The following is a 15,442-nucleotide window of genomic DNA, read 5'->3' as shown; positions in this document are numbered from 1 at the left end:
TCTCGCGACGGGGATGAGAGCGAGGGTTAATTATGGCTGTCTTCTTGCCTTCCAGTCGTCTTCGCTTGCACACTCCCCCGGGTCCACTCCTCATGTGGGTTAGAGACCTGCCTCAACTTGCCAGTTCGTTTCTGGTTTGGGGACTAAAAGGCAAAGCACCTTTATGAACGTTTTCACCCTACAGTTGCAAACGTGTTTTTCTAAAACGCGGTCTGTCGTGGTAACCCGTTCAGCTCCCTGCGTATCCCCTGATTTCCAGAGCGTCCCCTTTCCTTCTCTTTCCTCAGTTCCGTCACAAAGTGCGCTTCGAGGGCATGGACCCCCTGCCATCCCGCTGCTCCAGCGACTCCAAGTCCCTGTGCCCCCTGCCGACCCCGGACACGGCGTCGGACACGTCCTCGCGCCCCTCCTCCTCCAGCCCCTGCGGCCCGGCGGAGGCCCTGGGCCCGGCCCCGCCCCGGGAGAGAGCCGAGGCCGAGGCCACCCTCCGCCGCCTCCCGCCGGTGTTCGACGCCCTGCTCCTGCAGCTGGACCGCGTCAACAAGGTCACGGAGGACCTCTACCAGACGGAGTGCCGCCTGGAGCGGGCGCAGAGGCGGCTCAACCGCAGCAAGTGCCTGCAGGTGACGGAGGCCCTGCTCAGCAAGTACTGCCTGGTCAACAGGAGCGCCTCTGCCGGCAGAGGCCCGGCGGGCAGCCGCGGGCAGAAGCCCCCCGAGCTGCGGGCCAGGTCTCCGGGCGCGCGCCCCGGCCCGCGCGACAGGGAGTCCGCCTGCGACGCGGACGCGGCGATCCCCTCCAGTTTATTCCGGCACCCCGCCCACACAACCACCATCCCCACCAGGAAACGGAGACCCCCGCCCATGAAAAACAAGGTGCACCCCAACACGGATGTGCACGTGACCGGTCACCCAAAAATGGAGGCTCTCTCCCGGCAGGGCAGCCAGCTGTGAGCGTCGCTTACAGCTGAGGGGGGTGGTGAAGGCTTCTTAAGGGGGAGGTTTTGAGAGGGTTACTCGAGCGCCACTGGGATAATCTCATTGGCACCGATTGCCAGAAGTCAATCTTGTAACCAGGCCGCAGTGGCCGAAATTGCCTCAGGTTTCTACCGAAATGGCGCCCTGCTGATCCCGGAAATGGACAGATTGAACGTGGCGGCGCGCTCTTTACCCTGTCGTGGTGTGCCCGAATGAGAAAACAACAAATAAATTAAAATGGGGAGGCTCAGCAGGGCGGTCGCTTCTGGTGCAGACCTGCCAGGAATCATCAGATGGTTCTGCGGGAAAATAATCGGATGAGCCGATGAGCTGATGAGCCGCAATCACTTTCCCTCTTAAAAGGGGGAGCAGCTCTGATGAGGAAGCGCTGTGTTATCTCGTGGAAAGACTTGTGTTTTTAAGAAAGAAAGTCACAAAAGAAGCTACAACCTGCCCCTGAGGCCTGGTGGGAGCCTAACAACAAAGTTAAGGTGATAGTGGCATCAGGTCGTGTCATGACTGTTTCCCACACAGCTCTTCACTGCAGGACTTCCATTCTGATTACTGTCCAGTTCTGCTTTAGAATCCTATTAGATCTCTTCACCACAGGAAAATAATCCGAAGCCCTGAACAGTCCATGAATGTTCTGATGTCTTTGAACAGCGGTTGTGGGGACCTTAGAGAATTATATGGTACACAGTGAGGATTTCAAGACGGTGCGGGTCGCCACTTTTTATTCCAAAGACCCTGGAGGTCTGCGTGAAAATGACAAAGCATCGGTTGTGCTTTTAAAAATATCAATTGAAAATGAATGGACTGCAAAATTAACAAAGTACTTGCTTGGTGTACAATTCTGTTCAACACGTTGCTCTAAAAGAAAACTATTGGTGATTATTTTTCTTTTTTTATAAAAAAAAAACTGGTGTAAGGTCATTGTTCTGTTTCAGAGCAGTTTTGAGTTTTTGTATTTACATGTGTTTTCAGATCAAGGTTGCAGAAATCCAATGGCCTGGAGCACTGCAGAAGGTATAGATGATAACTGTGCTATCAGTGCCCCCTCCCAGCTTTCACTGAATTCTTAGCAAGCCAGGAATCAAGTCCATACAGTAAAGATAAATCGGAGGTAAAAAAGACAGATATTGATAACGTTTATATAATAATCAAGTGTTATGGATGTTTTTCCCTTATTATTGTCTCAGGTTGTTATATTAAACACAGGGGTGTCCAATTCCCAGCATGCAAAGGCTGTAGGATCTTCAGATGCTCTTCCCAATTTAACGACATTAATTCAGATTTTCAACCACAATGTCAACAGGCTTTATTGGCGCGACTGATCGAATTAATCTTGCCAGTGGAGTAGCAGTTATCTAGACGGGTACAACAGAAAACATGGTATAAGTTCGCTAAGGACTCCCAGAGTTGCTGAATTGGAGGCCAAGCAGGCCAACTGTTAAATGAAATTAGAGTAACAGGACATGTTTGGCATTTTCAAATAATAATTTACTGCTTCAGCCACCAGGAGCTCGTGTGGATTAAACATCTGAAGAATCTGAACTGGGTCAACTGAACATGGTTCCGCTACACTATATACAGTACATACGGTTGTTTCTCGGTTTGGGGGTTTTCGGTTTCATTGCGAGCCCACTGCCGCATGCAGACGGCTCATGTCATCGAAAGCCCCACTGAGAAACCTGGGAGGGGGCGGGGGGGTATACATTGTGTTGCTTAATGGTTCAAAACTAATTTAAAAGCACTTTTAGTAATATATTTTAAAATAATAAGCTTCTTACAGTTACTATCGGATGTAGCTGCACAGATACGTTCCATTACTATTGCCAAAGCTTGCTAAGCATTTAATAGCACCGAGGAAGGATTATAATATTGTTATTTTAACTTAATTGTTGTCATTTTAATTGGTGTACCTAGCACTTTACTTTTAAAGGATGCTATTATAAGATGGCATATTTAATTATTTTTTTAAAATCTATATTTGCAAGGTTCCTTTATAGAATACTATAGCTGATGTGCTTTAGGGTGTTGTAATGTCACGCAGTCCTGTTCTTTTCTTTTCTTACTGGACAGCTTTTCTACCACATTTAGTTTACTGTCACTTTTCTCAGGGATCCCAAAACAGGAGTTTCTTTTAATTCGGCTCAACCTTATTGCGGTACAGGTCACATCTGTAGTGTCTAAGGCCAAAGGCAGTTTTCGTACGCTATGTTGGGTGTTTTTAGCATACTGTATTTATCAGAAGGGCTTTGCAAGAGTAGCATTATGATGTCGGGAAGGACCATAAATATCTTACTGGGGGCGACATTGTTCATCTCTGAACAAATAGGGCTTGAAAGTAGAGGACCAGATCTATAGAATAGTAACTGATAATCAGTAAAGGTCTAAAGTGGTGAATCACATGAAAATCTGGCAAGTGCATTGATTTTTGTCAACATTATTCAGAGACTATGAGGCCCTTAGTGACTTTAACTTCTTAATCACTGGACATTAAAACGCATTTTAGAGCATTCCAGAAAAGCAAATCAATATTTTACTATATGTATTACTGCACTTAAATATGAGGTTTAAAAGAAGGCTTCAGAGCTGTGCTTTTGAGGTCCTCTGTTACTATGGAAATCTCAACATTGAAGGACAGCGCTGTTCTATACAGTACAGTATGCCCAATTTTCAACTGGCCAACTCCTCTACAGAGAGTCATTGAAGATTAGACTGGAGGAAATGGTTCTGGCAGGTGTGAACTTTGGACGGTAGCAGTAGGTCAGATTGTTTTGGTTGTTGTTATGTTGGTCGTTTTCGTGCTGCTGGTTCTTAGCACCTAATGTACGAATTTAAGATCGGGTTAAAAAACTAATACAAAGTGACTGGCTCAAGGCCATTTAATGTGGGACTAGTAATGTGGGAACAGAAAGGGTCTTCAGTGTTTTACCAGTGTCTTAATATGTCAGAAATTATTGATCTTGAAGAGTTCAGTGCAAGTACTTGGTACCTGAATAAAAAAACAACATATACAACAGTTATCACAGTTGGGTTTAACAATCTTTTTTTTTTATTTATGGCCAGTTATTATTGTTAATAGTTCAGTAAAATTTCTCAGGGCAGGTGTGTTCCTCCTTTTTCTGTAGCTGGTATTCATTAGTCATGAAGACATATTTATTTTGTGCTTAATGAAACAGAACTTATCACAAGGAACACAGCACACAGAATCCCTTACAGGACTAAATTTGATAACATTCAGGTAATGTGAATAGAATTTGCACTGAACACTTCATTTTTTTAATAAAAAAGGGTGATTTGCAGTAATAAGCAGGACTTAAATAAAACTCCAATGATTTAAAGAATGTAGATGTCAATACGTTTGTACCTAAGAACCTTATAATGAATTATAGCCATACTCCTTAAGAAGCATGCTTTACAATTTAAACACTAGTATTCACATTTGTATTTCAGAATTACAATATATACAATCAGCAATTGTCATTAAGCTCGACTGTTTTTTCGATGTATATATGTACATATTTTTGAGTCCCGCTGTAAATATTTTATTGTTCCATACATTGGCTACAGTACAGTCAGAGCACTGAGTATGCAAAACCATTGAAACCAATTTTAGATTTGTGCTGAGGTAAGAAAATTTAGGTATTTACATCAATGTATTTCAGGAAAAGAGGTTTTGTTTTTGACAAAATGTATGTGTAAAAGAAACAGCATTCTTTCAAAGTATAGTAAGGGACAAGGTTCAGGTGGAAAGTTATTCACAGTTTTTGGCACAGAATCGGCATTTAGTTAAACAATTAGACTGCATTTTTGTACTTAGAAAAGCATCTACTTTATAAATCATATGTACTTAAGTGCAAATCGATGCCTGAAACTCTTTTAGGTGTCTTCTGCTTAATTGTTAATTATCCACACAGTTGTTAAATGGTACATTAATCTCCATTTGTTGTAATTAAATAGAGGCATTACAGGGAATGTTGAATATGCTGAATGTGTCAAATCTATTGGTGTAAGTTAACTTTGCTCTGGGGCTAACATGGTGCATCGTTTGTTAAACAGTGTAACACATCTTGCGTTATTTTCATAGAGATACAGCAGTTAGGAGTATCTGAAATTTGCAACAAGTATTTGATAAATATTTTAGGAAAAGATAACAGCTTTGTATATACATGTAACATTATGCAAACTTATTTCTGACTATTCCATTTTCCTGTACACAAATGTTAATACTGTAGCTGCAAAAAAGCCAGCGTACCTATTTGGAAAACAGCAGGGCTGTTACTAAAAGCTTTCCAATATGGTTTGTCCCTCAAATTTGCCAGGGTACATTATTCTTGCTTGGCGGGCACAATATTAATATAATTGCATCTCTTCTTTTTCTCCTTCTGTAATCTTCTGTCCCAGTTTTGTCATTAAAGGTCTTTGAAGTATTTTATTTTTTAGACGGCGGCAATTTGCACATCGGAGGGGAGTAGGATTTAGAAGGCAAGACCCTGCTGCATCTGAGATTTGAAAGAGGGGATTTTATGGCCATGGTGTGTTCTTTGGGGCTTACCGAAAGCGTTAATAAAGATAAATTGGAGTTTGAGTGGTTTGCAAAGCAGGTTGTTTGCCCTTGGCCAGATTCGTCTTGGTGCCACCATAGCGTGTTCTGATAGTGTCCTGGAACACAGCAGAGAGAAATCTTCAGTCTCCACCTGATGCGCCTGTTTCACAGGGGTCTAGGACTGCTGGGCACAGACAGGTGCCAACCCACCCACCTCCTCTGTGTTCATGCACCTGAAGGGGGAGCCAGGCCTGTGAGCCTTTTCATTTTTACTTTCTGTTTCAGAGAGAGCAAACACAAAGACAACATTTGACCTACTTCGTAGGTCTCGGGGTTAAACAGGAAAGCAGGTGGTGCATATCAGGTAGTCAAACTACAACAGGCAACAAATAGCATATGAAATTCATCTAGTCAAAACTAAGAATTGCCCCATGGAAAGATCAGTTTGCAATACGGTTATTTCTGTATCACCAGCATAAACGAGTTTGTGTAAAGATGCTTATACAAGTAATAAGGACCTGCTTGGGAAGTAGGAAAACTGTTTATACAGTTCTGTATTCATGGTGCCAAAGCGTGTTCAGGAGCTGAGTGATGTTTTTTTGAAACGATGCTGTTGTAAAATGTTTTGTTGTTGTTGTTGTTGTTGTTGTTGTTGTTGTTGTTGTTTTGTTTGCTTGCTGTAGCACTTCCCATGCTTTGCACTTGACAAAGTCCACGTTTTGATGGCTGACCTTTGGGTATTGTGTACGACAAGAAATACAAAATAAATGCCTACTTAGTCTTTCTACAAAACTGACTCTGACTTGCGTGTCATCATTTTCACCGGGTTCCTTGACTTTGCTGTAGCTGTAGTAGGCATGCTTGAAATAGAGTACAGGAAATGGGATGTGAATCAAAACTGTACCGAGGGAGCCTTCGGGAACACCTCTGGATTGTATTTGCTTGACCTAACATGTTTTTAAAAAATTGGAATCCCCAAAGATCCGCGCTCTACATGTCAGGTATCCACACACAGACATGCTGTTCATAAATCACTCAGCAGCCAGATCACTTCTCATTTGACAAGATGTAAAATCACTGGGAGTAGGTGGGTGTCTTTCACAATCACTTCTTGGCAGCCAGCAAGCTAAAGGAAAGCTGAGAGTGCCCCCAACTTTAGCACTTCATCCAGTTGAGGATCGCAGGGGAGCTGGAGCCTATGCTGGTAAGCAATAGCGCAAGTCGGGGTACACCCTTACACACACCGGCAAACAAAGAAGCTCTGTGAAGTTGCCCCCACCCCTACAAACGGTGAAACCCACTGCACTCGTTAGTGCTGCGTTTGTGTCGGTTTGTGGCGTTGAAAACGTAGCTTCCCAGCAGTTTCTGTACCCGAAATACAGCGAATATATTCTCGGGTAATTACTTGTACGGCGCCTTCGGCCGCTAGTCACCCCGTGTGGAAAGGTCAAGCACTTTATTGCTGCTGCAAGGATAGGTATGTCTGAAAGTTTGTTCCTCTGTTTGCCCGGGGGTAAGTTGAATTTGCATTTGATACCGGTATTTTCTCTGCGTTTGCGTGAACGGGACAGTTAAGCTTGTCTCCAATCCAATACCGTAATCACAAGAATTGCGGGTTTAGCCTTTAAAAACGAACATTAGCCAATAGTTGCATGTTCTTAAAAAAGGCTATAACCAGCGCATATTAATGCTTCGTTGCTGTGTCAATTTTTTGTAAGCAGACGAAGTAATTAGTTTCTCATTGTGCCCGTTTTAAAATATGCAAAAGAGGGGACGTGTGAAGATTGGAAACGTGAAAAAGGACCATGAAATGTTTTTTAAGGGGCACTATGTACTACTGTAAGTTGACCTAGGACTTTCATGTCTTGTCTCAGAAATACAGATCTCTGAAATATTTGAAAATATTTTTAGTTTTACATATAAATATAAATACCTTCCACTAGTTCTTTGCCAGCCGACTGATACTCAAAGACATTGTCGCCTTCCCCCTCTTTTCATTTGACTACATTTTGACTATTACAGTATATTAAATAAAAGCTTTTCTAATACTAATAATAAGGAGCGAAGTGATGCTCCATTGATAGCAAAACTAGTTATTAATCCTGATCACTATTCTGTTTTCTGTGCATACACCGGTTGACATTCCATTTACACGCATCGCTTTTCATTATTAAATATTTAATCTTCTATGTGGAACCTTGTCGGACGCCCGTGGAATTTGACAGCTACTGGTATAGAGGAACTAAAGAGATACTCTGTTCAGACATCAGCTGGGGTGCAAAGCAGACACAGACTCCCCCAAGTCTACTGCATATTTTGATGCTTTATTTTTTACTGTCAATCGAAAAGATGAACAAGTCAGGTCCAGTCGCAAAAAAGGCTAGAAAAACGCATTAGAAGGGCGTCTCAGTAGCATTAATTTAATGCTTGATTAGCGAGCAAACAGTGGAAACCGCCTTGTCTCGGGACTGATTTGATTTTAGTCTGAATAAGAGATGTACATGGCCGGTATTTTGCGTGGCCGGCCTGGTGGCTCCGCGGGCTGAAACATCGGACACTTCTAAAGTTCAGAGAGCAGATCGACTCCCGGAGAGTCGTGTGAGTTGAAGTCGAGCCCCGAGCCTCCCCGTCAGTCTGAGACCTAATTCCCGGTCTGAGACCTAATCCCCGGGTGAAGCTCTCATGCTGTCTGGGTGAGTTTGTCGAAGTGGCTGTTCTCTACCACGCCGGCCGTTTTGGGGGGCTCCATTTTCGGGGCCTTCCAAAACAGGGAAAATGGGGGGTTTAAGACCTTTATGAATGCATAGATCGGAATTCAATTCTAAAAAGCAGCCCCTTATACCACTGTGACACCTGCAGGATAGGTGTGGCACTACAAGTGAAAGAGAGGTGCAGTCCTAACTAGGAGCGACAGGGGTCTCTCTCCAGCACATTTCTCTTGATTCGACCAGCTGGCCGCAAGATAAACGAGTCCGGCGAACAGTTTTGTAGGAGAATGTCACTGAATTGGGTTCTCTGAAAATCCTCAGCCGTTAAATACTAAATTCATGATTTGGTGAGTTCAAGTTTCTGTTTATCTTCAGTCCTGAGAGCATGAGAGTGTTGAGCCCTTGTAACCAAGTGCACAGCTGTCATTCAGGAGCCGAGCCCGCCCCCAGAGTGACCTTCCTCAGCGGACACGCCCCGTCCACCTGTTCCACAGGTGCGCCCGGCAAGATGGCGGCGGGGCGAGTTTCTGCGGAGTGAGGTGCGTTTGCGTTTTATTTCTAATTTTATTATTTTAAAGACAAAAACTTAAATTTCACTTTGAGGAAAGTTAGACAAAAATGTATTGTTGTTGCAACATTTGTTAATTGCGTTTGTTCTTGTTTAATTTGTGTTTTAGGACGCCGAAATGAGTCTTCTGTCCGTTTGAGCTTGCTCTCGAAGTTTTAAAAGTCTGCATTCAGCGTTCTTATACTACCTTTCACGTAAGTATGTTTTGAAAGATAAGGTCTGTTTCTTTTAACAAAAAAAAGCTGTACTTTATCTTTTTTTTTTACTTCCTAAAGTCAATAGCTGTGTACTCTCTCCTTTTCGGATTCGGATGTAATAACCCTTTCTTCTCCGAAATTATCAAATATTGCAAAGATTACATTTACTAATTCGTATGTTTTTTTATTTCTCCAGGTGACAAACGCATTTTAAGAACGGACCTCCGTCTATGAAAGTGTTTTTTTTCCTAATGTGCGTTATATTCCTACCTTCCGCTATACTTTTTAATTTTATACTTGTGTTACTCGATAAAACACGTGCTGACTAGCACTATGTGACTTCTTTTCGTTTAATTGTGCTTTTCTTGAATAGAAAAAGAAACTCTTTTATTCATCTATTGAATCCATTGGGTAAAGATTTGCACGATGCTTTTCAATGCGCAGAGTTAAATCTAATATGGTACACGCCATAACTGGTACTTGATCTTAAATGTATAAAGTAACATTTCAAAAATGAATTTTCTATGTGGCTGAATGTGTTCTCTAAATCCTGGAGTAGTGGGACTGGGATGTATCTGTGATTTCTCTTGAAGATTCCTATTGCTTTTTTAGACAATTTGACTTGAGCGTGTTTGTGTATTTCTTTATTGGGGCAACTTATTTAAATCGTTGAGACTTCGGAACGTCAAGTGATTCGATTCTCCTAATCCGATATCTTAACTTGCTCCTTTTTCTTTTGCCTTCAGTTCTGCGGCTCCTGGTTCTCTGCGCTCCACAGGTGCGCCCGGCAAGATGGCGGCGGGGCGAGTTTCTGCGGCGTGAGGTGCGTTTGCGTTTTATTTCTACTTTTCTTATTTTATGTGCAAGAAATCAAATTTCAAATTTTGGAAAAAAGTTAGACAAAAATGTATTGTCGTTGCAACTTTTGTTAATTGCGTTTGTTTCACTTTAATTTGTGTTTTAGGACGCCGAAAAGTATTCTGTCCGTTTGAGCGTGCTCTCGAAGATTTAGAGATCTGGATTCAGCGTTTTTATACTGCCTTTCATGTAAGTATGTTTTATTTAAGATATGGTATCTCTAACTCTGTTTCCTTTTACGAAAAAAAGGCTGTAACTTATTTTCAAACGTTTCTGTATAAAGTCAGTAGCTGTGTAATCTCTGCTTTTCGGATTCGGGCTGTAATGCTTGCCGCTCAGAAATGATAAAATGTTGTAAAGATGAAATTGACTGATTCTTAAGTTTTTCTTTATTTCTCCAGGTGACAAATGGATTTCAAGAACGGACCTCCACTTATGAAAGTGTTTTTTCCTAGGTAAGTTCAATTCCCACCTTCCGCTAACACTCGATAAAACAAGTATTTCCCAGCATTTTTACAAAAGAACAGATTTATACCAACTTGATCACTTTTTTTCGTTTCATTGTGCTTATGTGGAGTGAACTCTAAGGCGCTGGTTCTTTTTTTTGATACTTTTATTCATCTTTTGAATTCATTAGGTAAAGATGGAAAATACCAACACATTTTATCGATGGTTTTTAAAGCAGAGTTTATTCATATATTATACACGCTGTGTTACCTGGTCTTGTATTTACAAGTAGCATCGAATTTCAATGTGGCTGAACGTATTTTCTAAATATTTAAGAATTGGGACTGAGATGTATTGCTGATTTCTTAGGGTTTATTGTTCAATTTGTGTGTTTTTATATATCTTTATTCCCGCATTTTATTTAAACAGTTAATAGACTTCAGAACTTCAAGTGAATCGATTATGCAAGTCCGATATCCTGTTTACTTGATCCTTTTTCTTTTGCCTTCAGTTCTGCGGCTCCTGGTTCTCTGCTCTCCGACGATCTCCTTTCCAGCAACTCGACGAGCGTTGGCAGGTTCTTCTCTACAATGTGTGCTTTTCCTTGAATTTTATTTTGATATCGGTGGCTTGATCTGTAGTGTACCCTTTGTATACCGATTTATGTTATTGTTAACCTGCATGTTTCCTGTTGACTGATGTTATTGTATGTGCTGTGGCTCCTGATTCTCTGCGCTCCGACGATCTCCAGCAATTTATTCTTGACAGTGTGCTTTTTGTTACATTTGATTTTTGTTACCAGTTGCTTGATCTGTAATGTCCCGATTCAGTGCTGTAATTTATTCTTGACCTGCATGTTTTCTGTTGACTGCTGCTATTGTATTTGCTGTGAATTCTGCAATAAAAACTCATTTCATTGTCTGCATTGTCCTGTATTTTCGAAGGTGTGAAGTGTTGTCTTGCAGCGTGCGCCACGCACCGCAAGGCGACAACCCATCGCACTGACCTGGAAAAGTGCGAGGACGCCCGCCTTTTTAGATAGTCTGGGGGGGAATAGGGTCCCTAGGAGGGAGCGTGGGTCTAGCCCTGGGGGGAGGAGAAGGGAGGATAGCTCTAGCCAAGCCCCCTCACTCCCAGCAGGAGGGGAAGGCAGGCTGGAGATGGCCTCGGCCCGAGAGAGAGGAGGCACCCAGGGCGGACTCAGCCCATCAGTCACAGTTGCAACTGACAGCTTTCTAAGTCCACACCCCAGGAGACCTGCCTCTCTGCAGGGACCAAAGCCACCACCAACCTGCCATCCTCTCCTGCCGGGAGCGAGTGGGCCTGGCTAGAGCTGCGGTCAATCAGCCAGCCCCCGCCTACCCCTCTCCAATGAGGGGGGGTGGGCGAGGCTCGGCTTGATTGCTACCACACCCCGAGAGAAACCCCAGATACTAAGTTTTTTGGCGGGAAAATCTGGACACGCTTAAAAAGGGGGTAGCCTTTGACCTTTTTAAGTCAAAAAGCGATAGGGCGTCCCCTTGCGGCCACAAACTGTAAGCAAAATCTCTCCGCCAAAAAACTCACCAACACCGGGGTTTTTCAGGGCCAAGGGGGTACAGAACTCTGCACAAGAAATCAAAGAACAAAATCAAGGTTTAATCAACAATTTATTGAGCGAAAATGGCATACAAAACAAAGCATTACAATACGTCGGATGCACAGGCTTCAAAGTGGAAATAAACATGCATTTTAATTACAAAGTGTCAAAGCACGGCTACATTAACGCTAAATAGTGTTACAAGTCAACAGAGTAAGAAAACATTTGCAAACAACTACAAGTTAAGATACAGAAACACACAGCACGTTACTGTTTCTCCGAGTTATCAGTCGAGGCAGCAACCGGAATGAAGACTGGAACCTCGGTGCATCTCCTGCAAAACAACAGAAATCAGTATTAACTCCTGGTTACAAACAATCTCAAAATTGTCCGATCGAGCTTCTGTATTGATTCACACGTTCAAAAGATACAGTTGCAATAAAGCGATTAAGCCTGGCGTAACAGAGATTGTTCCTGTTCAACAGGGTATAGAAGCAGTTACAATGTATCGATTAGAAACTACCACTACAGTGTTTTTTTTATGAATTCCATTTTGATTAGCATAATCTTTTTCTGCAACAACCTGTTTAACAGAAATTATTCATCCATATCTTTATAGGCTCCGTTGTTTAATTGTGGTGATGCAATTTGGAAGCCTAAACGGTTTCTGAATAATCTAGTATACGCATCAAGGAAAACTAAATTGATCGTAGTTCAGCAGAAAATGATTTCTATGAACAGCAGGCCTACAATGTCGGGTCAAAACCATTTCTGCCCCGGAGAAATCTAGTATCGCCTAGTTTGAGTTTTCTCAAATTTCCAACAACTTGCAGGAGGTGCAGTATACTGTACTTCAATGTGATACGTGTAAACGAATAAAAAGGTCTATACTTACATCGATAATTCCAGCAGCTGAGCCAAGCATGTCCTGCCCGCAGACACCAAACTGAAAACACAAGAACACAAGTATTTAGACGATTATTTAAGGATAATTAAAACCAAGGTTTCTTAGTAGCAAGCGGCGTTTTCACCAGGGTAGATAGCGCAGAAAACATTTCAAAGAGATACGTGTAAATAAATGATTAAAACGTTTATACTTACTTGGATAATTACAGCAGCTGAGCCAAGCATGTCCTTCCCGAAGACACTAAACTGAAAACACAAAAATGCAGAACTTAGAATTGAAAGACCATTGAAACTAATACGTATTCGTTGCAAGCGACATTTTTACCACGAATATAAGAGCATAATCACACAACTTAGCCTGGAAAATAATTTTAAAAATCTCACAATTCTAGTTAGGCTACTATCGGTTTGGATAAATGCATACGCTTGATTTTGTGAACAAAGACTTACATTCTAAATGTTATTTAGCTTCCAACGAAAATACGAGTTTTATCCCTTTCTCCTGCGAGGTCTACACTACATAATTACATTAGTTACATTTTAAAAACATTCAAATAAAGGAAAAATAAAAAATAACCATAAAAGACGCGGAACAAACTCACTCAGCTCCGCTCTCTCCAGCAGAACCTGGCGCACAGGTGCGCGGGGCGTGGCCTGCGAGAGATGTAACTCGAGTGGGCGTGGCCACAGACTGACGGTGCAGGCAGCTTTTTTTCTTGGCTCCACGTGAAAACGTGTTAAAGATATCGAGCATGTTTACAGAAGCCCCCATGAGTTACAAATTCAAAATCCTTTTTCCCATGGCCATCTGAGTAAATCACTATTAGTGTTTGAGAGCCACTGGAATATGAATGAAAGAATTTAGCAATATGTAGGCGAGCTGTGGGGTCTAAAGTTTTTGCAGGACGCATACTGTTCTATAACCTGATCTATCTTAACTCTGCAGCAAGAAGTCATTGTCATATTTATATTCTGTAAACGTTTATCATGCACTCAATGTACTACCTTTGTACTCATTAGTCATTCAGCTGATGTGCTCATTTAAGAAGTTAAAAGAACATGAGAAATTTCAAATAATATTCTATCAATGTAGTCCTTTTAGTTACCGGTATCAGTTTGATTTAATAATCTCACACAGCTATTGCTCAAAAGAAGTCAGACTGTTGGATTAAACAAAGTGGCTGGATCACCTGTGCCATTCTCCCACAACTCTTTGTGTAAAGAACTTTTCATGTACTTCCCCATGACATCCTTTCATGTTTCCCTTGGATCACGTAAAAGTAGTTCACCCTGAATCACTGAAACTTAATCTTTTAACTGGTTACCTATAGCAACTCCTGAACTCATTAGCATAGTTTTCAACACTTGTGAACGACATGTATACTGAAGTACATTTTACATTCAAATAAACTCAGATTTCCCAACCCAACCCTGATTCTAAGCTTTAAGCCTTGGACCTAAGCTAAGGCTAGACATCGTCCTTTGGGTTAGAGACACAAAGCAGGGAGCCCTCACTGAACTGACAGGGCCCTGGGGAAGAGAATAGAGGAGGCACATGAGGTCAGTCCCTCCCACTTGAGTGTCAGTGGAACAGATGAGAGAATAGAGTCTCCCAGCTGTAGGGGATTTGCAGGACAGTCACTTTGGAGAGACCTGGGGCTGCTTGGTGTCAAACAAGCAGCTGAAAAAAAGTCAGTGGCCAAGGTCAGTAAGCAAGTAAATGCAGTATCCAGATGGATCTGGATGACAAGGAACGAGCTTTGGCAAACTAAAGCAACCTGTAAGGAGACGGACATGAGCTGACCTACATAGACAAGAGTAACAACATAAGGAAAATGAGGGACATGTGTCTTCACACCTCTGTGTTCGTTTATTACAAATATTCCTCTGAGAGGGATAACACGAACAAGCTGTCTCCTGTGAGTTTCTGGCCCCTATAAGAAGGGATATAAGTGCCAGCAGCCATGTTACTCTGCAACTCGCATCTGGCAGCCCCCTGGAGCTCACAGGTGTGAGCCTGGTCAGATCCGCGATGGGAGAACTGGGAAAAACTAAAGCTGCTGCTGGAAGAGGTGTTGGTGGGGCCAGAAGGGGGCGCTCACCCTGCAGTCTGTGTGGGTCCTAATGCCCCAGTATAGCACCGGGGACACTATACTGTAAAAAGGTACTGTCCTTTGGATGAGATGTATGTAAAATGTAGGTCCTGACTCTCTGCTTCTTGAAAAGAGTAGGGGTGTAACCCCGACATTCTGACCAAATTTTCCCCTGGTCTTTACCAATCATGACCTCCAAATAATCTCCATCTATGAACTGGCTTCATCACTCTGTTCTCCTCCCCACTGAGAGCTGGTGTGTGGGGAGTGTACTGGAGCACAATGACTGCCATTGTATCATTCAGATGGGAACTATACATTGGTGATGGTGGAGGGGAGTCCCCACTACCTGTAAAGTGCTTTGAGTGGAGTGTCATGAGGGAAAACCAAAACCACAAGCAGAAACAAATAAAATGTTCTTTCAGACTCTACCGATGATTCAAAAAAGTCACCCTGCTACAGTAGTTTAATTAAATGCCTACTTACCCACGACAGGGCCAGTTCTCAGTGAAAATGAAAGGAAGGAGTTCAACTGGAAAAAGCAGTTTAAAAATCAT

General features: G+C 42.5%; 1 protein-coding gene and 2 long non-coding RNA genes across 5 annotated transcripts in view; 2 read left to right on the top strand and 1 right to left on the bottom strand.

Moving 5' to 3' along the window:
• The window catches only part of pkd1a (polycystic kidney disease 1a), a 108,853-nt gene extending 102,532 nt beyond the window's left edge, over positions 1-6,321 (top strand). The window contains exon 47 of the mRNA XM_015359964.2: positions 288-6,321. Within this exon, the coding sequence (XP_015215450.2) occupies positions 288-953 (666 nt within the window). The 3' untranslated portion in view covers positions 954-6,321. The remainder of the gene's footprint in view (positions 1-287) is intronic.
• A 2,338-nt stretch (positions 6,322-8,659) lies between these two features.
• LOC107078964 (uncharacterized) lies at positions 8,660-11,228 on the top strand. Of its 2 annotated transcripts, XR_011182546.1 has the most exons (7): positions 8,660-8,776; positions 8,915-8,999; positions 9,199-9,255; positions 9,749-9,825; positions 9,967-10,049; positions 10,262-10,315; positions 10,819-11,228. It is a non-coding gene; the product is annotated as an uncharacterized lncRNA (long non-coding RNA). The 2 variants fall into 2 exon arrangements; XR_011182547.1 differs by lacking the exon at positions 9,199-9,255 and having other exon boundaries at positions 8,661-8,776.
• A 709-nt stretch (positions 11,229-11,937) lies between these two features.
• LOC107078968 (uncharacterized) lies at positions 11,938-13,459 on the bottom strand. 2 transcript variants are annotated; one of them, XR_001479932.2, is made up of 4 exons: positions 13,395-13,459; positions 12,988-13,038; positions 12,782-12,832; positions 11,938-12,220 (listed from the first exon to the last, which is right to left on the bottom strand). It is a non-coding gene; the product is annotated as an uncharacterized lncRNA (long non-coding RNA). The 2 variants fall into 2 exon arrangements; XR_001479931.2 differs by having other exon boundaries at positions 13,243-13,419.
• Between the last annotated feature and the right edge of the window lie 1,983 nt (positions 13,460-15,442).

This window comes from Lepisosteus oculatus, chromosome 19, assembly GCF_040954835.1.
Source record: "Lepisosteus oculatus isolate fLepOcu1 chromosome 19, fLepOcu1.hap2, whole genome shotgun sequence".
Lineage (NCBI taxonomy): Eukaryota > Metazoa > Chordata > Actinopteri > Semionotiformes > Lepisosteidae > Lepisosteus > Lepisosteus oculatus.
This window is presented reverse-complemented; position numbering and strand designations above follow the sequence as displayed.